At 44.1% G+C, this 27,625-nt stretch overlaps 1 protein-coding gene across 2 annotated transcripts; it reads left to right on the top strand.

Moving 5' to 3' along the window:
- Positions 1–552: 552 nt before the first annotated feature.
- LOC117146033 (fatty acyl-CoA reductase wat) lies at positions 553–27,625 on the top strand. 2 transcript variants are annotated; one of them, XM_033311965.1, is made up of 10 exons: positions 553–977; positions 22,964–23,073; positions 25,123–25,197; positions 25,289–25,401; positions 25,472–25,720; positions 25,781–26,036; positions 26,359–26,551; positions 26,617–26,856; positions 26,917–27,174; positions 27,232–27,625. In XM_033311965.1, exons 2-10 carry the CDS (start codon positions 22,992–22,994, stop codon positions 27,317–27,319), a joined length of 1,554 nt encoding a protein of 517 aa, XP_033167856.1. In that variant the 5' UTR covers positions 553–977; positions 22,964–22,991; the 3' UTR covers positions 27,320–27,625. The 2 variants fall into 2 exon arrangements, with proteins under 2 accessions (XP_033167856.1, XP_033167855.1); XM_033311964.1 differs by lacking the exon at positions 553–977 and adding an exon at positions 21,998–22,087 and having other exon boundaries at positions 27,232–27,319.

Here is a 27,625-nt window from a genome sequence, read left to right as displayed (position 1 = left end):
ACACAACTGAATAAGGAAAGTAAAATTGAAAATATAACCAGCACGTTTTGTTAATGGTTTAATAAAGATGCTTTGGAACCTTCAGTGCTCCATTTAATAGAATGAATGGCCAGCTGTGAGCTTAGTAACCAACGCTATTTTAACCCAAGTGACCAGCGCTTAAATGAAGTCCGATGTACATATCGCAAATGCTCCGGCTTTACGAGGCTCCATCATAAAATTGGATCATAACACTGGCAGTGTCCGAACGCGATGCTCAGGTGCGGTAAGTTAGTGCGAGTATGTACATGTGTACACTTCAATCGCCAGTCCAAACTGCGCCACTCAATTTGACTTGATTTTTTTGAGTTTGGCTTACCGCCCACCAAACGCTGCAGTCGCCGTCGCAGTCGACGCCGCCGTCGCTGCCAGCCGCTGAGCCACTGAGCCGCTGAGCCACCAAACCGCTGAGCCGCTGAGACGCCAAGCGCACCACCATCGAGCCGCTGAACTGCGCTGATCCACCGACTGAGAAGCCGCCGTCAGGTGTTGTGGTTTTTGCGAGCCGCAATCGAGCTGAGTCTGTTTTCGTCTGCCTGGCAGCGCGGTTCTGGAACGCGTAACGCTCGCATCGACTTCGAAAGTTAGTTTTCAAACCCGGGACTCAATTCGCTGGATATACAAAACCGATTCGGTTCGGATCGCGGTGCGCTCCCAGTTTTTTCCACCTGTTGCAACCAATTTGGCATCGCTCTTTTCGCTACTCTTGTGCAACAGCGCGTGCTGCAGTTGAAAAGCGCGTTTGGATAGAGAATTTATATATATTTCGAAAGTGGCAACCGAAAAAGATAGAAAACCGAGAGATATATCCCTGTGTGCCAGCGAGCAAGATACGTGTTGGCAGATCCACGAGCCCTCCAATTAGCCAGCAATTTGCGGAAAGCCACTCCAATCCAATCCGTGGCCGTGGGATCTGTGCCTGTGCAGCCAGCAAATCGGTGAGTCTTGAATTACATGGGATTATAGCCAATCTGCTCTGCTATCCGTATACCTGGTAATCGTATGACATATGCCATTACGTATGTGCTAGGCAGTGGACGTGGTAGTGGTGGTGGTGGTAATGTAGCTGGTGTTGATGGCTTTCTAAAAAAAACATACCCAAATAACCAAAACGGGTTGGATTCGCTCCGCAGGTGCAGGAGGGGCCGACGAAGAGCTCATAGCCAATTGCCAGCACACAGGCAATCACGAAAAAATGTGTGAAATTTCATTGAATTTCCCAAATTTAATACACAAACAAACCCACTCGGCAATTGGGAAATAACTCATTGTTTTGCCAGTGCAATGGCAAAAGAGTTACGGCTGCCAAAGAATCGATAATCGCCAGTTGGATTATTATATTACTCCCGTGGTCTTTGTGTATTTCAAACGGGTTTGCATTCAATCGCATGTTATATATGGCCAAACCCAAAAAATAATTGATTAGATTGGGAAAAACATTCATTACTGGATCAAGAGCAGTTCGATCAATATTTAAATTCCCACTTAGCAGCTCACTAATTTAGCAGAATAAATAATATTATCTGTGACATTTGGTTTAACAATTCCGTGACAAATTGTTCTGTGCTGGCTATCAAAGAAATTACTTCGATATTTGTTGCCACTTTTGTAAAAGAAACTAAAAGGCCAGCAGAGGATATTAAATATTTAGAAGCTATGCTGGAGCATTCAGTGCAATGTCGCAATAAAAATGTGTTGAATTAAATATTATTATATTACGTAAATCATATTTAAGCTGCGCAGAAATGTGCAATTTGAGGCAGCTTTACAAGCCATTTAAAATCCGTACTCAATTAAGCGATGTAATTTGGAAATTAAAGTTCATAAAGAATTTAAAAAGTGGACCCTTTAAACAAATACTTTCGTTGGCCAAATTTAAGTGGCAATGAAATGCATTCATTGAAATATGCATGAGAATATCAACATATCGTGCTGAAATGAAACAGAGTTTAAAAAATCGATTTGTGTGCCACAATTAAATGGGCCTCAAGGATGCAGTTAAAGTATCTAACTCTTTTCAAACTCTCAAACTCTTTAATTGAGGCGAGTCGAGAAAATAGTGCTAAACTTCATGTCATAGCGATTCAATTAATTCGCAATTTATCAAAATACTCGTAGTCGGGGGCATTGTCAGTGCCAGGGCTTTTTGATGCGGCCAAACATATTTCATTTGTCCACCACAAACAACTGGGATTCCAGTTCGGATGCGGATGCGGATGGGGATTCGTTGGGAGCTTGGGGATCCGTGGGCGGATGGCTCTGGTGGCCATGTTCCATGTTCCATGTTCTGTGGGCTGACGTGGTAGGGCGTCAAGTGGAAAATAATCGATGATGTGCCCGGGCACAATGCAAACATTGAATCAAAGTCAAATAGCATTAAACTTTTTGAACTTGCGAGGCGGGGCGAACCGAAAAAAATGAAATAATAATAAAAGTTTGCCCGCCTTCCAAGAGGCGTGAAAGCGCACACAAAAAAGTGGGCAAGTGGGGTGGGGATTTTTTGGGTTCCAGGGTTTTTGGGACTCGACGCTGCAGTTTTGGATCTGCCGCCCTTCCCAGAGATTTAGTGCTTTTCTTTTTTTTTTTTTGGATGGATAAGCGCAGCGTTGCGCAAATATTTGACAAATCCCGCGAAAAGTCTGCTTATGTTGTCACCTCGCCTCGTTTTTTGCCATTTCTATCCAGCGGCGACCAAGGGAATGGAATGGGATAACTGGGATGGGATTTGCAGGGTGACTGGCACTGGGCCAGTCATGCTGATTAGGATTGCACCGGAAGACACTTGCCACTTGCCACTTACCACTTTCAGCGTGCGACAATGTTTTCGAATTGAAATCCGAATCGCGTTGTAATTTATATTTCGCACTTTGCGCACTTTTCATTTCGCTGTGCGATTTTGTTTATGCAATTTGGCCAACTGCCTGCCGAATGCCAAAAGGAAGGCAAACGCCTCAGACTTCAGGCTGCTGGCTAACGAGTGCAGGCGCGTGTCTGTATCTGCACCTCTATCTGTATCTGTATCTGTATCTTGTGGATAGGGAAGACCCCCCGAGTTTCCCATATAGCAGGTGAAGGCGAACGCAAATGCGCCAATTTGTATGCAAGCAGCATTAATCGAGGGGTAATCCGGCAGCGATGCATTGCAGCCAGTTAAAGCCCAAGCCCAAGCACAAGCCGAATCCGAATCCGAATCGGAGTCAAAAGCCAAATCCAAAGCCAGAGCCACTGCGTTTCGACCTGGCCAAGAGGGGCCGGCATTACGTGAGATGTGCAATTGCACGAAATGGATTTGCAATCGATAAATGTGCGAATATTGCTTCTGCTGCGAATTAGCAGCCAAACAGCCAAGCGGCCAAGTGTCCAAATGGCCAAGATATCCGAAGGCGCTCTTCGCCTTGCATTTTCCAGGCGTGTTTAAGTATGCATAAATAACTCATCGGCCGCCTGACCATGAATCCAATTGGGAACATCTTCATTTAAATTGTTTAGTAGCCGAGCAATGCGGCTGAGTAATGTTTGCATTGTATCTGCATCTGTGCCTCCGGTATCTGCACATTTTTCAAGCTGCCAAGTGGCGACGTTCCTAAATGAAGGTATGTTCTGAAGATAAATGTTGTCAATTTTAACTATTTTTGGGTGATTCGTATAAAACTTATGTTATTAAATTACCAACAAAGATCGTATTTCCCTGCAGATATTCTACGTATTTGTAGATAAAAGTGTTACACTTGTAGCTGTTCATTTGAACACGGCCATATTAAATTCTGCACGCTCATTTAATTAGTGTAATTATATTTGGCACAGTACATATGTAGCTGCTCTGATATGTTTCATATTACACTTATTAATTATTTACCGAGCGCTGTAATATATAATTGTAAAATTCCTGCGGTCTGGATCGCCCACTCTGAGTGACAGCCAGTTGATTTAAGCGGAATGTGTTCTTTAACTATAGATGAACCATTGACAAGGGGTTAACCCGAAACAGTGCAATTATTTATATGTTTTAATGCAGCATCTGGGCGGAGGAGCATATAAATTATATTGTCGCTGCAACTTCCCATGCCAGCCATATTGATAAAATTCTAAATAAATCCAATTGCCTCTCTTCTATCAAAATCGCTTCTTCGTCTGTGTGTGTGTGTGTGCTCACGCTTTGTGCTGCAAAAATTGAAAAATCAAACACAAGGAAAACCACTCGAGATTCAGCAGTGCAATCGATTTCCAAAGCCACATTGGTGGTGGTACTAAAGCAGTTGTATTGGTAATATTGGTAGCATAGTAGCCACTGACAAGGTCAGCACTTTGGCTTTTATTTGGGGCCCGGCGGTTGTCGCATTCTAAGCAAATCGCAATTGCCATAGCTGCAGCTATCTACTACTAGTAGCTCGTTGTGGAATCGTTGTTGAATCGTTGTGGAAATCGTGGCCCGGTCGTAATACACGTATTAATCTCGCCTCGCTTCTTGTTAGATGTGGCGTTGTTTTTGCGGTGGCAGCTTTGCTTTTGCCTTTTTGCTCAGTGCTTTTGCTTTGCTTTGGCAGCAACAAGTGTTTAATTGCGATAAATGCACCTGACCGCCTTGAGCCTGAGCTTGGGTTTGGGTTGCGACTGGGTTCGGACTGGGTTTGGGCAAGGCTTTCTGGTTCTCTCAGAATCTCTGCTGCTTTTCCACCTGCCCACTGGCCAGCACTACGCGAAAAGGTCAACACAATTCGGCTGCAGACCAGCGGCATTGAACATGAACGTGGCCCGAAACTCTGCACGTAGAGTTGCCAATTTTTGTTTGTTTGTTTGTTCGTTAGCCAACGTTTTCGGCCCAATTAAGAGCGGGCCCATAAATTTGGCATGGCCATTTAAACATAAACCCCGACCGTGTACATCCTGTAACGGCTTTTTAATTATGCATGTCGCTATGAAAGCGTCGCTGCTTTGGCACTTGGCTAAAAGGTCTGCCGGCGCAGGCAACTGGGTCATTACCATGGCCTGGCTTTGATCTTCTGCTGATGGGGCCGTAAAAGACTTACTCCAACAGGTTGTAAAGCCAGTGAATTGTCTTGAATGTAATGTGCCATAAAGACATAAATTACAGTTCGGCGCAGAGACGCTGAATATGGTGGCTTAGGTCAGGCATTTGCTGCCGCTTATTGGAGCGTTTTCAGGAGCACCTCTTGACCTTTGGTGGAATCTTAGTAGGGATGGGGCGTCATATGTGTTTCGTGTTTAGAGGAGGAAGAGTTCCACTTCCACTGGGTACTTAAGTACCATTCAGGTATCAGGTATGCGGAAATATAACAGAAATATTCAAGGGTCTTAATTTCCTTTTAAATCGTATGGAAACCGCTTGTAATCTTGAGTTCAACCGCAACTGCACTCAATGACAACTTCATGACTCAATATTAATTGAATTATTCCAATTGAGACCTGATTTGCGGAGTGGAATATTTTTGCCAGACTTTTGGCAAGTCATCGTATAGCCGAGCTACATATATTGAAAAATGATTTGCATCATTTGGCAGGCAATAAACTGTAAGATTCGCTATTCGATTTCAATCGAAAATCACGCATGCCGCAGCCAGTGGCTCGGATCTTAGCCCGCTTCCACTTCCTCGAGTTGCAGTGGAGCAGAACCCTGGAGTTTAACCCATTGCCGCCCAGTTAACCCATGACACGGATGGCAGAACTGTGCGGAATCGAAATGGAATCGAGTGCGAACGCAGAGTGCGTGAAAATGAGTAATAAGGGAAACATTGCCACAAATTGATGCACTACGCAGTGCTACCTTTAATTGAATTATTAATTATGTACCTTAATGAATGCATAATTGAATAATAAACTACGTGCACACGCCCCCACAATTGTTGTTCGGCAGCGGCAGCGGAATTATTCGCCTTTTTCTGTTTTTTGTTTTTGCACTTCTCTCGACCAGCCACTGTTAACCTTTTAACTTTTGTGCACCGAAACCGAACCAAACCGACCGGGGCGAACCAATGTTTCGCGTAGTAAACATAAGTTGGGGCTCATTAAGTAATCACATGGAATATTCCCGCAGCCAATTAAACCAAAAAGCCGCAAGAGGGGGCTGCGGGGCGGCGGGACTGCGAGTTCGCCGAGATGGATAGACAACATCGCTCACTGGCAGATACAGATACATATAGCGATACGGGCACAGATACAGATACAGATGCAGTTGCAGCTGCAGATGCAGATGCGAGTACAGCATGCAGACACCAGATACAATTAAATTCGATTCAGGAAGCATTTATGCAGTTTGCATACATTTAATATATACGTATATATGTATATGTGTTTCATGTGTGTGTGTGTGCCGAAACATATGCATATGTATTTCCCATTCGATTGCATTTTCGGCCAACACACACATACACATACACACGGGCAGCCATAAAACTGCAACTGAAGCTTCTTTGACGGAACATTTTTAAAATGCATTGTAAATAAATAAATCCGGAATTTCTTTGAATGTTTAACTGCTGCGAGTGGAACGCCAACTGAAATTTCAGCGGGATAGATTGTTAAAGTCCAACTGGCGGCAAAGAATTCAGCTATGTTTTTTAAGAATATTATAATTCATATGCTAATAAAACATTCAATTATTTGAATTGCATATATGCTTGTAGTTTAGAGAACCTTCACTAACATATAAACAGCATATCGCAGCATAAATTATGATTTTCCATCGGCGATTGACACGCAATATTGTGCTATTTATGATTTGCATTGCGTAAAGCTTAAATGCAATCATCCAATTACAGAAATCAAATAAGTCGCTGCACACTTCCTATAAATCAAAGCGCATTTCCCCATAGCTTTCGGTGCCCCGAGCCGCACATTTTGGTATTATGTCAAAAATAATTCGAAAATCGTAGAAAAGCCGACATCCTTTGTTGTTGTTGCCGTTAATGTTGATGTTGTGCATTTGTAATGAGCCAGCATTAGAGCAATCGGCTCGAATTGGTTACGTTGTCCGCCAATCGAACGGTGCGCCCCACCACCACCACCCACTTTTCCAGCCGCCCCCCGGACGGTTGTCAGTTGCACCACACTGGCAATGCTGTAAAAAACAATTTGCAGACAATTTTCAGTGTTTCAATCAAACTGGTTTGACATAATTTCAGCAGCCCCACGAAACGTTGCCAACCTGACAATCGCAGTGGCATTTGTTCGGGGAACGGGACAAGTTTCCACTCGTTGATAAACTGGCCAAATGCTTCCATCCCGGCTACAGCTCCTTCAGTTCCTCCAGTTCCAACCGATACGCAGTTCCAGTTGCAGTCGTTTCAAGACTTTGCCATTTTGTATCTCACAGATGCATAGATACGCTCGTACGTGGAGCGTTTTACACTGTTGCCTTACTTTGTGGGGGATTTTCGGCATCGGCTTCGTTTTGTTTTGCTTTGTTTGCACAACTCGTGGGGCACATGAACCCCTTTATTTTAGCTTCCCACTTCATACGGTGCGTATGCGTACTATTGACCGTTGTCTCACTTTCCTATTGCTACTCGATTTCTAAGCCAAAGCTGTGCCACGCTGACCACAACTAACTTTCTGGCTAAAAGCGGAAAACTAAAAAATATGAATGGGATGGGAGCGATACTAACTAAAAGCCAACAAATGAAACAAATACGAGGAACAGTGGTCAGTAAATTATTCTATTTATTTTAGGTATTTTTCAATATTTTTCTAGTAAACAGCATATAAGAAATTGTGTATCTTTCAGCTAATTTATAGCCAAGTTAAGACACAAGCTTATATATACAAATACATTTAGTGGACAAAGCTTGTTGCTTAAACCATAATAAATTAGTTTTTGTTCGATATCTTTGTTATTTTTTGTCACTTTAAGAGGTGCGCTATGACCAGCCTTTCATTTAAATTGTTTAAAAAATGTATTATATTAAAGTAAATATTATTACCTCGTAGATGAACCACAAGTGAAACACATATTCGCACAGCTTTTGATTCTCTGTACTAGATACTTTTTCGATTTGAGGTCTGATCCTGTTTCAAGTGTTTCCCAGATTTCAGACCACTGCCGCCCAGTTCCTTGGCAGCTCACACACTCACTCGTTTGCATACGACTTTTGTGCTGTGGTAATTTGTTTTAAATATTTGTTTAAAATATCAAAACGCACGTACGCTGGCCAACAGTACGTGGTATCTAACAGATAGATGTGAAAATAAAAGTTGTTTGCCCGGCCACTTGGAACCGGGAACTTTTGGAGGTGTGGTGCTGGGCCACTGAGCCACTAGATTCTCATGGCAACTTGGCGACGAGGAAGGGGAGAACACGTGAAATTATGCCCGGCCAGCCGATCCGGACCTAACGGGTTCCGCCTACGTGCCACCGATCTTGCTGGGAATCCGTCTGGTCTCGACTTCGACTCCGATTTCGATTCCCAATTCCAATTCCGATTCGGATTCGATCCCAATTCGAATTCGTTATGATTCGATTCGCAAGCGGTGACATTGTTATGCATTACGCACCCGAAAACCACCGACGAAATGCGACGTGTGCACGGGTTTGGTTCCTGTGCCACGGTTACCAATTGCGACCCAGTCCCAGTTTCGAAATCTCCCGGCTTTTTCCCCACTCTACGTGACAGCATTTGCAGTTCGACCTTCGTGTGGCGTCCAAAAAGGGTGCTTCAATATGGAAATGGGCGAAGAAAGCCCATCATTTGATATGTGTGATTTCTCCATCAGTACACTAAATAGGTAGAACTGATTTCGAGCTGCTTCCGTGCTCTAAACTGAAATGCAAAGTTCAGCTCTGGACAAGGCCGCAACCACAAAACGGTAGCAAACAGTGGGCAAAATAAATATACACTCGAACATCCCCATCCCGGCGGACTTCCTACAATTAACACTTGAGTAATTCGTTGGCTTAGTGCCCACTTTCATTGTCATGTCGAGCATGACCGGTAAGATGAAACCGAACATCGATTTATTAGGTAATGTCTGACCATTGATTAGTCAGCCGGTTGAGCGATTTGCCTGGCATTAACTTTCCATTCACACATGCAACCAGTGCATGCCCCCAGTTCGGCATAGTTGATGCATGCAAGCGATTAAGCCCATTACACGACTCCTGCCATCGGCCCATTTGACTTGACCAGTCGATGCGAGAGTGGCCAGAACCAATGGCCAGAACTGCTGAACCAGTAACCAGTTACCAGTTACCAGTTGTTTCCAGGCAAATGCCCTCTCGCCTGCAGCCAAAGCTATCGATGTGGCACGGCCAAAGCCATGGTCAGAGCGGATAACATGGCGATCATATCCGTATGCAAAGTGCCTCGGGTCCTCCGATTCAACCGGCAGCAGGCCGCAGATGAGAAGCTGCAATAAAATAATATGAAATGGAATAAAACAAGAGCCAACCAAAACAAGGGAATCTACTATCGCAGGTTAAGCCAAATCGGCAATACCCTTATCAAAACTGGTGATTCTTAAAATAAAAACATAACACTCAAAACATGAAATACAAATAGCTCTCCAGTTTGAAGCTGTTCATACTTATTTGTAAAAATGTTCGATTAATGATGAGTAACCATAAAAATAACAATTGGAGTCAAGAACCGCGAATAGCAAACCAGTTTTTGCTTTTTTGTTTATACACACTGACAGTCTGTTTTTTATCTTACAGCTAAGCAGTAATTTAAATAAATGATGCATGTTCTGGTTATTATTGTAGATGTTGCTTAGCTAGTTAGTATCGCTTAAGTACCCTTTCGTAGAGTATCGCTTGCACTGCATGCAGACATACGATATTGGCTATATGATGGAAAATCATATAATCGAAGTGGCAGGGGACGCAGAAAAATGAAATCCAAGGAGCGGAGTAAACCGAAAGACGAGTGTGGTGCCCTTGGAGGGACTTTTCTGGATTCCAAGCCAGTGAAAGGCGATTCTGAGCTCACTGAGACAAGAATCTAGCCTATGTTACACTTTAATTCCATAAATATATGTGTGCAAACGCGCTGACTGACTGATTTTGCATTTAAATCTCTTGTTTTTGCTGTTGCCGCCACGTCGATGTTGTTCTGTTGATTTGCACAAACAAATTTTGTCAACAAGATTAATGCTAATTGAAGTTTTTCAACTCGCCTCGAGACGAGACCAGTCGATTCCGAAGTCTCTTGTTCAATGAAAGTTTTGGCCAGGGTTCGCCTTCAGCGGAAGTTTGGCCAAGTGCGAAAAGTTACCAACCGAAACGACAACGTGGTGATGATGATGATGATGATGGTGATGCTGCTATAACTACGATAATATAATGATTTCTGGGATGCTGGTCCGGTCGGATAATGATTAACTAGTTGGTGTGATGGCGCTACGTCTGGCTGAGTTGATCATGACTTTTAATTGGTGAATTTCTCGTCCGAGATTCCATTAATGACCAACTAAGTGACCAACTAACCAACTAACTAACTGCTGCACGGGGAGTGTCTGCAATTAACAACTGTGAAGTGCCCCAGCATTGAACTTATGGAGCTGCTCTTGGATCGCCCGCCCCGCTCCAATTATCACCTGGCCAACTCCCCATCACGTTCTCCGTCTGTTTGTGATTGCGCGTTTTTATCGACTTTTGGGGCAGCTATGGGTGGCGCGAAGAACACTGGGCGGGATTGGAGGTCTAGGTCTAGAGGCCACTCTAGAGGTTGCATCCATTCATCCATTTAGATAGTGCCAGCGAAGATTTAAGATGTGAGACTTGGTTAATGGAGATGCCATTGAAACTGATTGTGAAGACTAAGAAAAGAATACTTGAACATGTGAAGTTTAAATTATTATCAATGCGAACCAAAACGTTTGCCCTCAAGCCAAATGCATATACTCGTTATATAATAAAAATTAATTTCGTTTTTCAAATGATTTCATTCCACTTTTGGCATTCAATAAACTTTATTTAACACTGTGAATATGTTTGCTATCGTAATGTCAGTTGGTTTGAGCTTTCATGACTGAAACATTTCAATTAGCACAAATTGGCTTTTCAAATTAAGATGGTTATCTAGTTAATTTCCCGAAACGGAATCATAATGAAATAGCCAACCAGGAATTAATCGATTCTCCACGAGCGATTTTGCTCTTTTCGCATCGAGAATTTAAGTGCTCCTCAAAAATTCACTCTGTTGCGGATCTGAATACTCGATGGCTTAAAAATCGCATTTGTTGCTTTCGGCGCATAAAGGTTGAGTGCGGATAAAGTTAATATATCAGCTTTAAAAACGTTCACCAAGGGCGCAGGACGTCAATATGGATGTCCTGTATCCTGCATCCAGCATCCAGCATCCAGCATCCCGGATCCGTGTCCATTTCCATTCCCATCTTCGATTGCATTTGGCTGGGGGATTCATTCAATTTCCATTCGTCATTCAATCGGGCATGCAATTCAGTTATGAAAACCGAGTGCTGCGTATTTATTTTGTATCTGTGTGCCTGCCTGGACCACACACACACACACGCACACATCGACGCACACACACTCAAATTTGTTTGCATTTATGAATATGTATCCCGTCATAGACTCATTTTTATGGGTTCCTTGTTTACTTCTTTATTTCGATTGCGTTTTTACTACGATTTTCCCTTTTTTTTGGGATTTTCTCTGGCCCTATAAAGCAGAATGTGGGCGTGACCCATCGGTGGGCGTAATGCACACACACACATGGACATAGAGTGGAGCATAACGAATGTTTGGCCAACGTTAGCTCCCCATGTAATCGATTTAATCATAATCCAGCTTTTACTATTTATTGTTCTGAGTTATAGTATAAATATGTATGCGGGCTGCATTAATACAAACACAAAATATTATCCCTCCTGCTATTGTTGTTATTTTTCGCTCCGCTCCGGTCTGATTTTGTTGCTAGCTGACTTTGGCTCCATTGGAGCATATTTATGGTTATAGTATGCATAACTGGAGGCAACCATAAAGTAATAATATGAAAGCGACCCACCCATTCCCCGTCCGCCCACTTTTATCCTTCGTCTACTGTTTCATCGCAGGATTTAAGGGGGCGGAGCACGGAATTCGGGGGCGTGGCCCACAGGGTAGCGGGTAGTGTGCAATCATTGATTTTGGTTCAACTTAGTTTTTCTTATGCAAATACGCCAGAGCATTTTCCATTCTTACCCTGTCCGCACACTAGCCTATATATATGTATATGTTTATGTATTTGTATATGTAAATATATATCCTCTCGAGCTGTGTGTGTGTGTGCCAACGCCAGTGGGCAGGATATTGAAATATCCGGTTTACGCTTAAGTATTTATTAAAAATAAAAAACACAAGCCTGGGCTTTGAATTTGATCTGATCGGAGACCCTTGAAATTGTTTCTGATTTCGGTGTTGCTATTGAAAAGTCTACTTTATTTCAGTTTCAGCCAGGTCGGGTATCTTTCTATGATTAAGTTTCAATGGCTGTTTAAAGTGCTCATGCTGCTATAAACAAAAGCTGCCACTTGATAAGCCCTAAATGCACAGCATTTCATTTCCCTTTCATTTGCCACATTTTTTATTCACCTCCCGTTCCAATCGAGCATAAAGTCATTTAATATTTATTGAATCAAGTGGGATTTGGTTGGTGGTAACCAGTTGAATATGCTGAAATCTTGTTTTCTTGTCAAAAATCGAAAAGTATGTTAGCCAGCGGTGTCCAAAAGCAAACAATTTAATTAACTCAGGCCCAGTAATAACTTAATTATTTAAAATTAGCCAACATTCGAAAGCGCTCTAAAAAGTTATAAAAGTTTCAAATTACCTGGCTGTAAGTACCGAAAACTCGCCACACTTACTCCGCAAAAATGGAGAAGAGATCCCCACGAAAACGTACTCAATTTAAATGCAATAAACAAATGTATATTCCTCCCACTCTGCCATCCTGGCTGTAGTAACTTTCCCAAACGGATTTGGTTGAGAACAATGTTTGCATTTGAAATAAATGAAGTAATAACTTTTATGCGATGTTAAACATTTTTATGCAGTCCACAAAAGCGGTGCGGGGGAAGCATTTTGCTTTATGGAGATTTTTGATTTGCAACAAGCAAAATAAATTGAATGCAATTTGTGGGCAGCATAAAAATGAGCCAAAACCCATTTCGCCCCCGGTCATTTTTGGGGGCGTGGCGGGGTTCAGTGCATGTATTATCCACAAAATTCGTACATAATTACATGTTTGAAGGAAACTGCTTGTGGCCACGACCAGACACAATTTTGCAATATTTTTATTTTGCTTTTTTTGGTTGGTTTGTCTTTTTGTTTTTCAGCCATGTTGTGGGTGCAGCAGCCACAAAAACAATAAGTACAGCATTGGCAATCACATGAATTAACAATGGGGGAAAAATCTCAGAACGGGCAATAGAAATACAATGGTCGAGCAGGAAAAATGGGGAAAATTGTCCGAAGAAAAAAAAGGGGCAACAATTTCGCTTCGAGGCCAAAGGTCACCCCATCTGCAAGAGATAAAAAGTAATGAACAAATTGCTACAACAACATTCAGCACTCGTCGTAAAACATCTTTGTGCCACTTTGTGTGTGGGTCAGTGGGTCGCTTATTGTTCTTCGTCCTCGTCTTGGACTGGGTCTTGTTCCTTCGAAATTGGTTTATTCGGGGGCTCTTGGGTTTATTTGGGGGTGGGGGTAACTACACCCGCAGGCAGTAGACTCAATGAATTGGGCGTCACACAAACGGCATCGAGGGCTGGGAGAGAAGTCATCGTTTAGCAGAGCATAGCAAATGATTTCCTACGAAATTTGTCACACAGACACACCAAACAATCCGCACGCACTGAGATCCGACTATACATGTGCACGACCACAGATATAGGATACAGCTACAGCTACGGTTACAGTTACAGATACAGATACTTTGACAGTCCGCAGATACAGATACTGCGCGCGGGGGCACAAAGGCGGTGGCGGCTGAAGGAGGCCGGTGGGGCGACAGTAAATAACATGCACAATGCCAAGATAAAGTGGCAAATGAGCAACACCAACAATGCCACAATGGCAGCGAGCACAGCGAGCACAGCTACAACAGCATCATCAGTGAATATCGAACAAAAGCCCTCGTACGTGTTAAGCACTCATTGCTGTCAAACATGCCGCGCACTTGACGAAGAAGAATGTTGGCCGCGACGTGTGGGAAAGCGGGCTGGAAGTGCAACACTTGCGACTGATGGCCATCATAGCCAGAGATGCCCGTAGTCAGATCAGCCAGAGATCACATCCCCCTCGTACATACATTACATAACCGATATAAGAAGCTATAGAGCTTAGCAACCTAAATTATTAGCAAAAATAAAGAAAAGGTAAGCATGGTTTACCAAACGTGGTTAAAACATCAAAATTGTTGGAAAGTTGCTATACACTGAAATAAAACTACGCTGAACAGTCTGAAAAACTGTCACGATCGGCGGAAAAAGTAAGCCAAGGTCTAGTCTGCACTTCCGATGTTCGCTGCGTTTGTCTTAACCAAATATGGTTACGTGATAAAGCCAAGAAGTTACTACAAATGTTCACAATAAGAACCAAATACATAATGTCTGGCTGTAATTCTTACACCACTTTGGGTATTAACCATTAGAACTTATCTGCAGTAAATGATGATAAGCCAATAAAATTACAACCTCTTTTGACCAGATCTTAACGTTTGGCAACGAAATACCAGTTTCAGCCGAGTGCCCTTCAAGGATTTGGGAGCCGCAAAATATTAAAAAATGATTGCCTCGCGTTCTGCAGGACGAAGTGCTCAGCTCTGAGAGGCCACACCCACACCCATTCCACATGCCCAGTGCCCCCTGCCCCAGTGCTGCCTTGCTACATCCCTGAATCCTTGAATACACGCCCGGCCGACACGCATACGCCCCGTGTGACGCGACCGACACTTGAGCCGGCAATCAGGCTGAATCGTTTGGGCCAGGACGACGGACGAAGGACGAAGGACAAGGAGCGGAGCTTGCAATCTGGGGCCGGCACTCACACATTCGCACGTACGAGGGCCACTGCCTGGAAATGTGAGCTATGCCAGCGCACAAACAACAAATATAAATCGTTAACAATAAATAATCGTCTATAGGAGACGACATTTGTTGCTCCGTTTTGTAGCTGCCGGATTCCTTTATGCATTTGTAGTCGTATTTGTAACACAATTGTTTATGCCACTGCGGCTTGTTGTTCCCTTTGCTTTTGTTGCTTTGTTTTTATGGCCAGCCCAGCACCACCCTTCACCCACCACCCACTGCCCACCAAGCTCACAAGCCAACCACCAAACACCGCCCACCACCCACCGCCCATCGCCCATCAACTGGGCTATTGAGCATAGTTTATTGTTATTTTATTGGGGAGGGCCCTCTTTTAGGCTTTCGCGTGCTTTGTAAATAATTCGTGCTCGGCGCGTTTATGACGTGATTTCTTAACCGTTTACCCCCCTCGTGCTCCGCCCCTCCCCCAGCTGCTTGGCCCCATCACCCAGTAAGTGGGTCGAGCCCTTGCCACGCCCCCCCTCACTTTAGTTCCAGCCATGTCGCATGCCACTTCGAGCTCAAGAGGCTGCAATTTCAATTTGCGAAGAATTTCCATTATGACTACTCACTCCACTGATACCCTTCACCGAATCGGGTATTCTTGGAAAGGGGACTTCAATCGGAATATAAAGAGACTGGCATGAATAATTAATAAATAAACTATGCTTTCAGATGGAATAAAGATAGGCAGTTCGAGAAATGAAATCAAGTGCAATCAAACTGGTAATGGGTATCTGCTAGTCTATGCAGCACAGTATTTTCAGCAATTTTCATATGTGACTGCATTTCAAAAAAGCTTCAACTCTGTAAGGCTTTTGTTTTAGTTTAATTGGAAAATATCATACGTTATTTATATGTATGCAGAAACAAAAATCAAAATTACATTCAATTATAAATTACGCGAATTGGAGCAGCGAGAGAGAGAGGGTGACGGAATGCCGGGGAGAGGGGGATAGAGATAGCAATTGAAAACGATTTAAATGTTTGCTTATTTATTAGCGCATAAATTTGTTTTTGCATAATATTTTTTGCTGGGGCCTTTTGTGCATTACATGCCAAATGATTGTTGTTGCATTGATTTTTGCCGTGATTTTCGCGATTATGGCAGCAATAAAATCGCGAATGAAGAAAAAATAAACCGATTAATTAATAAAAATTATAGCGGAGCGCATTTAATTTATTTATATTTTTTTATTCGCTACGCTACTTTTTTTGTTAACGCCGATTTTGTAATGTCGTGTTGCTGCCTTTGTTGTTGTCATTGATAATGAGCGAATTATGTAATTACAATTGGCAATAGTGTGCGTGCTTATGTGTGTGTGTGTGTGTTTGTGGGTGTGCGTTTAGGGTTTCCACAACTTTGAAAACCTGGCCATAAATAAACAGGTGAAATAATGGCGCAACAAACAATCGAAATTAATTTAGAAATTGTTCACTGCCCTTTTTGTTCATTGTTTATGGTATGAACATTTTAAATTAACCTTATATGTATATTCATTATAGCTGGAACGAAACCAATCAAATTAAAATAAATCATAATGAAACGCAATTAATGTTTAATTAATGAGAATTCAATTAATCGAGCGGCCCGATTGAATTGTTTTGCCCCTAATTCGGACAGGCTTTCAGTTCATATGATTCCATCTCTTTAGCTTTTAAACTATGAAATATGAATTCATATTTTGTGAAAATGAGTTGGCCCAGAAATCATGGAAAATCAGCAAATGAAAAACTGTTTGGGGTAATATGATTTAAATAAACAGCCAGCCAGTAAAGTAGCTTGGTTTCCATTCGGTAGCCCAATAAAATAAACCATTTGGCTTTGAGTTACTGACAAACTGTCCCTTGGGGTCAAATTCATATTTAACTGCACTTAAACCCCATTTCGTTGGATACATTTCACCGATGATGGCTCTTTGGGCCAGTAGCTTTGGGTGGCAGTAGTAGCTTTGGTTGCGTGCAGATGAAGATTGGTAATTTGCCTATTCAATTTGGCTTTGATTGCCGCTATGGCCATGCGAAAATGCGAGTATGAGGCAATTGCTTGGCAATATTTGCCTGGCCAATACATAAACGTTATTGCCAGCCACACACCATAACCGAAACTATTTGGTTAAACGCTCGAATTGGCCGGCAGCTCAGGTGTGGCTGGCTTCTGGTTACCCAGAAAACAGGGCATCGGGTTGGGATCGGAATGCAGTGGTGTATCTTGCGGGTTTTGTGACGCAGGCGCAGCTCCCCCAGCCGGAAAGATATGTATGAACCGATAGCACTCGGAATATATACTCAAAGTGATATCTGTGCAAGATCCAAGACACGTAGCCCCGCAAAGTTTCATTAATTTAATTGCCGCAAATGTTTGTCACTTGTGTAAGATTTGTAATTGGATATTCCGAGTTCGCACACGTTCTGCTCGAAAGATACGTGTAATTAGCATTTTCCAGAAGCTTTTAGCAGGGGCGGATTGTCTGGAAACCTGCAGTTTGCTCAATGCAAACATCGGACGCTGGATAAAGTCGTTAAGACACCGCGTTTCGCCAACAATAGCTAAACTTCGCAGTTCCCATCGACTGACTGCAATTATACCATCGCCGACCCACTAAGTGGCATCGCACACACATATTATCCAAAGGTCGTTCTGGCTGCGGGTTCCAAGGAAAAAAAAAAGAAAAAAATCTGCGGAACATGCCCTAATCCCTGCTTAATGGGGTCTGCTCCCATCAGATCCCATTGGAAAGATTCATTTGAGCAGCTGTTAATTGGCATTGGCTGCGCCATTATGCCGCCCGGCTGCCCATCAACTAGACGCTGTCACAGACCACTCAATTTCAATACCATTGCGGCTCATAAAATGACGCATCAATATAATCAAAATTATCATTACCACCAGCGCTGAGTGGCCTGGGAAATGGAGCCCGGCAGCTCCGAGATGGGAAAAAGAAAAGCGGTAGTCGGGCGCGAAGCCACAACGGCCACGATGCATAAGCGACATAAAAACTATAATCAATATCCATATCCATTAGCGTTATCGTATCAACGAACTCGAATAATAATAGCGTACATATGTACATATATATGTACGTATGCATGGATAGCTACCGCAGACGCAGCGAGGACACGACTGCTGTCCGCAGTCCACTGTCCGTTGTCCGGACATCTATACGGACACGGTCGGCGATACGGACACCGGCACTACCACTGGATGGGATGGCCACGAGGATGACACCCCGTGGAGCTCCTGTCTGCCCGCCCATTTGTCTTCACGTAATTATCTTTTAATAGATTTAACGAACACTTTTCGCACCGACTCTTTGCTTGTGTGTCAACTCAGTGACAACAGCAAAAGCAACAACGGTATTAACAAATGGCAAAGAATGAAATCGGCTGAGAGCAACTTGTGTCGGCCTCAACGAATTTTGAATGCCTTACGGAAATAAGATTATTGTGTTTAAATAATCTAAATTAATTGGTCACACTTATGTGGCTGTGACACTATTCGAAATAATTTCTATAACTATTTGCTTACAAAGTAATTGAAAGTGTAATCTAATATAATCACAGTAATTATACACGGAAAATTGCTTTAATAATCATTGTAAACACTGGAAGATGCTACCAAATGTGGGTCACAGTCATGGCCACCTGGCCACGGAAGGGTATGCCCGGTGCATCGGTGGCAATATACATGCGAATATATATACTATATAGCACTATAGTCCCGACTCCGGACCCAGTCAGACTCTCAGACAGGCCAAAGCCAACGGAAGTCGGAAGTTGTATGGCACATGCGGTGGTCGTGGCGGTTGCGATGGCGATGGCGTCTGCACCACTGGTAATGGCGATGCCAATGAGGCGAGTGGTGGGTGGGTTGGTGGTCTGATGCTCCTCCTGGGCAGCTCCACACAGTGGATGGCGAGGGCGATGGCGATGGCAATGCTTGGCCATTTCCATTTTATGGACTTTCAAACTGTTGCTGTTAATTATTTCTTCTTCTTTTAATGTGGCCACTGGTGTTGGCCGCAGTTCTTACTTATGCCGCCCCCTTTCTGCTTGCAGGACCTTTTCTCGTCCTGTTAACGATGTTGCCATCGCCTCCGTGGGCGGATGATGATGCCGCTGCTGATATTATGCACCACTTTCCCCGCTTTCCTCTTTGCATTTCGCGCTCTTGTGGCCGTTGTTTGCACTTTTCCACCATTTTACACTTTATTACAAAAGCATTAAATAAAATTTCAAAGCGAATGAGTCTCGTCAAAAGTGTTCGACGAGGGTTTGGGTTTTCCGAGGCCGGGAAAAGTGAAGGAAAAGCGGGGGAAAGGCGGGGAAAAGTGGGCGAAAGCCGGCGGTTCTGATGTAATTTTCGATTCGCATTTGGGTGGTGCGAACAGAATTCCATGGAAATAAGCAAAGTGGTGCAGTCGCTGATTTTTTGTTTGCTGTTGGCCGCGTCGTTCTTGCTGCTGTTGTTGTTGTTGTTGCTCTCATTGTTGCAGCCGATGTGATGTTGTTGCATTGCTAACCGGGCTGATTCTGCCCCACTTCCCCACCCAATGGGGTGCACTTGTTATTGTTGTGGTTCATACTTTTGTTTTTTGGCCCATTGTTACCCGAAAAGTTTTTCGCGTTGTTGGTGTTGCTGCAGCTGCTGTTGTTGTTGTTGTTGTTACTGGCGGTGCAGCAGCAGGCCGGCCAACAACAACAGCAACAATTACAACAACTACAAATACCGGCAGTCTGGTGCACCGCACGCAAACAAGCGCCAAAGTAAAAGAAGTACCAGAAGCGGCAACAACGAGCCCCACAGTGGTTAAATATCTGCACCAAAGCCTTTGCGAAAATAACTTTGCGCTATAAAAAGTTCGGAAAGAAAGAGCCAACTTACTTTTACATTTTGAAAATACACTGTTGCAAAATGTATCCATAAAAGAAATAAGAACTACGATTATGAATGAAACACATACATATTAAATTATATAAAAAATACATTTAAGTAGTATCTGTTAGTCAAAATAAGCATATTTTAAATCGAAGAAAAGTTCAGCATATAACAACAATAGTGGTACAAAAGGCTGAGACTACAATGTTAAAAAAAAAATTCAAAAAACTTTGAAGATATGATAGGCAGGACTATGCATATGGGATTCTTATTAATATATTATAGTTGTGGTAGCTCGTTTCTCCTTCCTTCAGGTGGATCCCACATCTAGGTTTTTACGCACTTCCTTGACCCACTTGCCCCACTGTGCCGAACTGTTTCAATTAGCTGCGCTTCGATGTGCATTGACGATGGAGTTTCGGTGTCGACAACTGAGTGGACTGCGGGGTAAGCACGGTGGGGGAGATGGGGCTATGGAGAAGTATCTGCGGCTGATACTTAAACAATGTATAAATTCGTCTACAAAGTCGCACCCCTGCACCCGCACCCACCCCCTGGCCCGGTTGCCTTTGCCCCTTTTCACTGCGAGAAGTTCATTCAGTGCGTACAGAACGTACAGAGTACCTTTCGTAGCTTTTCTGTTGCATGGAGCAATGGCTGGTCGGATGGACGGACGGATGGACAGACGGATGGACAGACGGATGGACGCTCTGTGGTCGTCAACGTGGTGCAATCAGCTGCAGTGGCTTTTTGGCCGCACTGCCAGTTAGCCAGCTAGTCGGGAGTTGGGTTGTTTCTTTTTTTCTTTTTTGGCAGGCAGCGAGGTGGAGGAGCAGGGAGTACTAGGTGATATCCACTCAGTTGAACGGAGCTGGCAGGCTGCCCGGCTGCCCGGCTGCCTGGCTAACTAAGTGTCCCTGCTCGCCCCGGGGAATCCCCGCCTTCTGTCATTGGATTGCAGTGCGCTGCTTTCGTCACTCATCCGACTGAGTGAGCGCCGAGCCAAGCGCGAGTGGTGTAAAAGCTTCTCAATTGGTGTGAAATGCAACACCCAGCGGCCGCAGAGGAACTGCATCGGATCGGATGAACTGGCCAACTGGGGGAGTGGGTGGTGGGTAGTCAATGGTGGGTAATGGGCAATGGTTAATGGGTAATGGGAGCTGCTCGGTTTCCATTTGCAAATATGACAAATATGGGTTAATTGTGCGAGACTTTGACTGGCGCGAAATTATTTAATTTCCATTTTCATATCGAATTCGAGCTGTCGCGGTCGCTTTGTCATCCCAGCCCTTTGCCTTCCTTTTGGGGTCTCTTTGTCTGATTCTGCCCATTGTTCTTGGCGCGTTGGTTGTTTGCTTGTCGAGCTTTTTACACACAGACAGTGCGCGCCGAAGGTGTAAAGTCATTATTATATTTTTTGAATTTTAATGCTTGCAAGCAAGTAGGATACATATAACTAAAATATAATATAAAAACAAGTAAAGCGGAATTCGCTTTAATTCGATTTCATGTAAGCTTTAAAGTACTTCAAGGCAGAATGGATAGTAATTATTTAAATGAGTATAATGTAGTAGCCATTGTATATACTACTGTTGTTTCACGCCCTAATCGCCTTGTAATTTTAAAATTTTCCAACCTGGTCACCCATTTACATAGCTAATTAACCAACACCCACAATTACATCGATAAATTGGCGCTATTAGGGCGATTTCTGAGTCTAAATACCTGTTGGGCTCGAATGAAATTGCTGGAAATACGGTTGTGAAACGCACTGTACGGGCACTGTTTGTTCTGCGCCCGCTGCTTTTGTTGGCTGAGATATCCGACTGCGGAACAATGCCCTCTGAGCTTTGATTACTTTATCATTTTCGTTCCGGATTTCGCGACTCCGACGCGGGGTCTGCCTTTTCGGAAAACTTAATTCAATTGACCGATGTCTTTGTTGTTAATGCTGCCCTGCCTGTAATTATCACCATTAGTATGTACTAACCACCAAGGCATTCAGTTTTCAGCAGGGCAAGTGCGCATTTGAACGCAAATTTCAGGCGTCATCGAACTGCCAATGTCTGACATTGGACACTCGAATCGAATTGGAACTGAAATTATACAATTGTATACACACATGTGAGTTTAAGTAACAGGTTGCATTTGCCTGCAAACGGGTTGGCTAAAATATGCGGGTCCAGTGCGAAATTTCAACTTCAAATAGCTGCCTACTTCAAAGATTCGGGTTCTCATTTGTTATCGCAACTTCAGCAACTTCATTTCGCGCTGCTCTAGCTTTCGAAAATTTGAATTTTATTAAATTTTTTTCGAGTTCGGTTTTGTTATGCTTTCATATCTACCTGGTTTTCTCTGTGTTTTTGGCCTGTGTCAACAGGTGCGTCTGGCACTTCATTAGGAATTTCCCTGACGCGCTCCACTCCTTCACTCCGCCAGCTCGCCATCTCGCTCTCTCCGACTAGCCCTTTCTCTGTTCCGCCTGCTCTGGTCTGCCAGGAGACGAACAAAGTTTTAATTAAATTTCGAGCTTTACTGGAGCGAAATTTACTTATATATATATTTGATTTTTAGTAGCCAAGAAACAGTCGCATGGCCACCGCTTTGGGGCTCTTGTAATTGGCTTTATGGTTTTCGCTTCCCATTCATCTAGCTCGAATTAAAGGAATAATTTTCCCAAACTTCTGTTCAGTTTTCGAAAGGGGAGTGTGGTGGGGGGGGGGGGGGGGGGGGGGGTGGGTGTCCAGATATTCTATTAAGGGATTATCTGTGTCGCTGAAAGCGAATGGAATAGCACTTCTTTTCACTATAAATTTCGTTTTAAAGTGGGTGGCACATTCTCCTAAGCGGTTTTACAACTGATTAGCAGCTTGCTTTATTTAGTTTAAAATTCTTTAAATTTACGTAAAATGGTTTAATGAACTTATGCGATCTGATTTACTGCTCATGAATTTTCTGTTTATACCCCCATGTAATCCCATTTACTTTCTCATCCTACAGGTAATCAGAAATCATTTATCCGTCCGAGATGGATGATCCCAAAATAATGAACATTATGAACGGCATGAAGTCGCTGGAAGATCATTGTCAGCTCATAAATGACGTGAAGGGTAAGTGGCCAGTCGACAAAAAAAAAATGAACCAAGTGCAAACAAAAATTCGACCCAAGATCAAGTACCCAAAACGCAAAACCCCACCGCAAGCCCGGAAAAATAAAAGGCATTTATGTGAAATATGACATTAGCGGGGGATGACTGCCTGCGGGGGAGGGTGTCAAGTGGGGGGAGCGGGGTTTCAAAAACAAAAATTTGTTGAAATTGACAAATTATGTGACAGACTTTTTTTTGTCTGTCGCCCACAGAATCCGAAGAGCCAACAACAATTGTTGACAATTCACTCAAAGTGGGCACCCCCCTTCCTGTTGTTGTTGTTTTTGTTTCTCGTGGTGCCCCAAAGGGGGCTCATGTTGCTGTTGTTGTTGCTGTTGCTTCAGCTGTTGGAGTTAGCGTTGAACAAATGCCCCAAAGCGCTCGAAGAGCTTTAAACGCCGCACTCGAAACTCCCACTCGAGTCACTCCAAGTGAGGCTCAATTTCGCCGCGTCCACGGAACAATGATGCCCTGGGTAGCTGAGTGCTGTCTTTCTGATGGCTTTTGGATGTGGAGCGCTTTTGGTGGGTGGGGGCCCTGCCACATTTTCACATTTTCAGGCTGGGGCTGGTGGTGGGGGGCGCGAGGCGATGCAAAGTGCGCTCGAGTTGCATTTAAGCCAATTAGCATAGGTAAACAAAACATTTGAGTGAGCCAGCCAAGTGCTTGTGGTGGAGTGCGGCCTCGGGCCAGGAATCCGCTCCAAGGAGGGGGTGGTGCTGGCTCGGCATAGCGGCGGCTTGCCGTGGGACAGGAGCCGTTTTGGAGCCGTTTTGGAGCCGTTCGGTGCTCGGTGTCAGCTCTAGGTGTCAAGTTGTATTTGTATGAATGTGCTTGTAATGCCTCAGCCGGAGGCAAATGGACGAGGATGAGGGAGGGACCGGCGGCGACGGCGGCACATCCTGCTCGGCAATGTTGCATTTATTATGCAATTATCAAGTGGCAATTGTGCCTGGGTATTGGGATCTGCGGAGGGGATCAGTGTGTGTGTCTGTGTCTATGGGTCCCAGTTCTCCAACTGACAGTGATTTACGCCGACGATTGGCAATTAGGCGGCTCGAGATGAGGGCTAAGGCAAGTCGGGCCATCTCAAGATGAAATGCCATTCAATTGAGGAATGTACAGAGCCCTTGCACGCAGAGAAATACAAGTGAAATTAAATCAAATATATATTAATTAAGTTAGATATTCAATCTCACTAATTAGGCATTTTAATTAAGGAGGTGAGGAGGGAAGTGTTATCCTGATGAATTTGTGAATCAGATTTGAGCTAGGTAATAAAATAGTTGAAATTAAGCTATTAGATTCTTCTAGATTCATTTGGATAACCAACCCCCTTTTCTGCCAGAGCAGCTGGCCACACACGTGCAGCATATGCAACTGTGCGTGTGCGAGTATTTTAGGCGTGTGTGCGTTTTAGACAATAGATGAATGGCTCGACGAGCTGCTAACTTGCAAATATTTATGAGTGGCCCAGCAAGTGGCAGGCAACGGCAACCGATGCCGCAAACAACAATGTGGGCAGAGATGGATGGCCTCCGCTGGGGGTGGCAGGAGGTGGAGGGGGGTGGAGTTGGGTGTGGAGGATTCCTAGACCCATTGGCAGGCGGCGTTGAAACGTCAAGTGTTGTTGCCGTTTTGGCACTTTGGCAAAAATGCAGCCAGGAGCTAACCTCGTGCCCTCCCAACTATTTGAGTGTTTGTGGGTCTATCCTGTCGTCCTGCGATTCTGTGCGTGTGTATGTGTGCTTGTGTGCGTGTTTGTGTGTCTGTGTGGGGCGTGAATTATGCGGAATTGAAGTGGCATTTGATGCGCATTTAAATTCGTGACGGAGCTTCAAGTTGGTGGCAAACAAACCGAACCGAAGCGAAGCCAACTGAGCAAACAGATGGTTTTCGGTTGGTCGGGAAAGAGGGGGCCAGGAAGGACGCCCCACTGAGCCCACCATCAATGATGCGCATCAAATTGGCTAATTGTTTAATGACTGTTTGCATTGATCTCTTCCCCAGACGAGTCGCCCATGCAAATGTTCTACAAGGACAAGGGCGTCTTCCTCACTGGCGGCACCGGATTCTTTGGCAAAAGTAAGTTCCACTCAACTCGCAGTACGTGACTGGAATGCGGACCACATACTTACCACATCCCATTCCATCTCATTTCGTCTCGTGTCCCCAGTTATCATCGAGAAATTGCTGCGCGTCACGGAGGTGGGACAAATCTATTTGCTGATACGCACCAAGAAGGGCAAGGATGCCTTCGCCAGGATCGAGGATCTGTTTAACGATCCGGTAAGTGATGGAGACCTGCTAATTGTATTCTCTACCGTCCTAACTAATTTTAATTTCTCACTGTTCACAGGTCTTTGCCAAGATGAAGCAGGTGAACCCCAAGTACCGCTGCCAGATCACCATCATCAGTGGCGACTGCTCGCTGCCTGGACTGGGAATCAGTGCCGACGAGCGGGAGACCATTATGGAGAACGTCAACATCGTCCTGCACAGTGCGGCCACCGTGCGATTCGATGAGAAGCTGAAAATGGCCATCGCCATCAATGTGCACGGCACCAAGGAAATCATCAAGCTGGCCAAAGAGATTGTTAACTTGAAGGTGCGTTGGATGCAACATATACTATAATAATCCTATTATTACATTTGCTCGCTTTGGCAGGCTCTCGTCCACGTCTCCACAGCATTTGCACACTGCAACATGCGGCACATCCAGGAGAGATTCTACAGTGGCACCATGTCTGGCGAGAACGCCTTCAAGCTGAGCGAGTGCCTCGATGAGCACACCCTGAACACCCTCACGCCGACCATCATCAAGGGGTATCCGAACACATACACCTTCACCAAAGTCCTGGCCGAGAATGTCGTGCAACAGAGCGCTCAGAATTTGCCAGTTACCATCTTCAGACCCGGCATTGGTAAGATCACTCTACTAAACCTCCAAATCATTATCAAATTGAATTACTATGATAATGATACATTAGCTCAGGTGCCGCCCCTGCAATTAAGTTGCACGTTGTGCAACAAGTTTGTTTAGTAGAATTAAATAATACGTTCGCTTAGCATTCCAAAGTCATCGCTCTGTAATAAAATCATTCATTAAGCAACTTACGTTCTCCGCACTTTTTTTGTTATCAATATATTAATTATATGCTTGCTTGAAACAGGTTTTCGAGGGCGCTTCATGTTTTATTAAATTTTAAAATATAAATTTAAAAATAAATTTCGCTTCATTTACAGTGATCACCACTTACCGCGAACCGGTCACTGGCTGGATCGACAACATGTACGGTCCGTGCGGAGTGATCGTGGGAATTGGATCCGGAGTGCTGCGGGTTTTCACGGGTGACATGGACAACAAGGCACACATTGTTCCCGTGGACATGTGTGTAAATGCTCTGTTGGCCAGTGCGTGGGATATAGCGCGGAACAAGTGAGTGCAGACGGGAAAAACTAATTGAATGAGTATATTTAATTACCTAATTAATTTTTGCGCAGATACGAGACTCCGCCGATTTACAACTACGTGCCGGATGCGGAGAACATGGTCACCTGGCGGCGCTACATGGAGGATGGCTTCGAGTACGGCTGTGACATCCCGATGCGGAAGTCCATCTGGTATCCGCGCTTCACCATCGTGCCGCACATGTGGCAGTACCACATCCTGTGCTTCCTCTACCACACATTGCCCGCCCTGGTCATGGACGCCATCATGGTGATAATTGGCAAGAAGCCCAGGTGGGTTTACAATTTATTTAATTTAAGCATGCTCCAAGTACTTGAATTGTTCACTCACAGAATGATGAAGATCTACCGCAAGATACACAAGCTAAGCAATGTCCTCAAGTACTTCAGTTCAAACGAATTTCGATTCGACAACGATAATGTCAGGAAACTCACGGAAAAGCTAGATGATCGGGATAGGCGGCTCTTCGCCTTCGATATGCGCGATCTGGACTGGACCAATCTGTTCCGCGTCAGTCTCTACGGACTGCGTCTGTATGTGGTCAAGGATGATCCCAGCAACATTCCCGAGTCCATCAAGCGCTACGAGAGGTAAGGTGGATCCTCATATCGAAACTCCTTATTTTACCCAACTATCTATCGTTTCAGGTTGAAGGTCCTGCACTACACAACACTGGCTGTTTTCTACGCGTTAGCCGCCTGGGCGCTTTATGCCCTGGTCAAGCTCTTCTTATAGGATCCTTTAACTATATCTATCTTTCGTATCCATTGTAGGGCATATCTTGAACTCCCCAATCTTTCGGTCAAGCTCGTAACACTTTCGTTTCCAGTAGTTGTTAGTTATAGTTGTATGTATCGTATATATCGTTTGTATGTTTGTACCATAACCATATGCCCATAGTCATATGTTTGAAACGCTTTATCCGAATCTTGTATAGCTTAGTTCGTACGTCTCTAAATGTAAATTTGCAAAAGTTGATGGCGTAATGTGGATGTAGATGATCGATTACAAGTACAATAAAAACTGCTTCACATTTTGTTT

The sequence above is a fragment of the Drosophila mauritiana genome, chromosome 3R (assembly GCF_004382145.1).
Source record: "Drosophila mauritiana strain mau12 chromosome 3R, ASM438214v1, whole genome shotgun sequence".
In the NCBI taxonomy this organism is placed as follows: domain Eukaryota; kingdom Metazoa; phylum Arthropoda; class Insecta; order Diptera; family Drosophilidae; genus Drosophila; species Drosophila mauritiana.
This window is presented reverse-complemented; position numbering and strand designations above follow the sequence as displayed.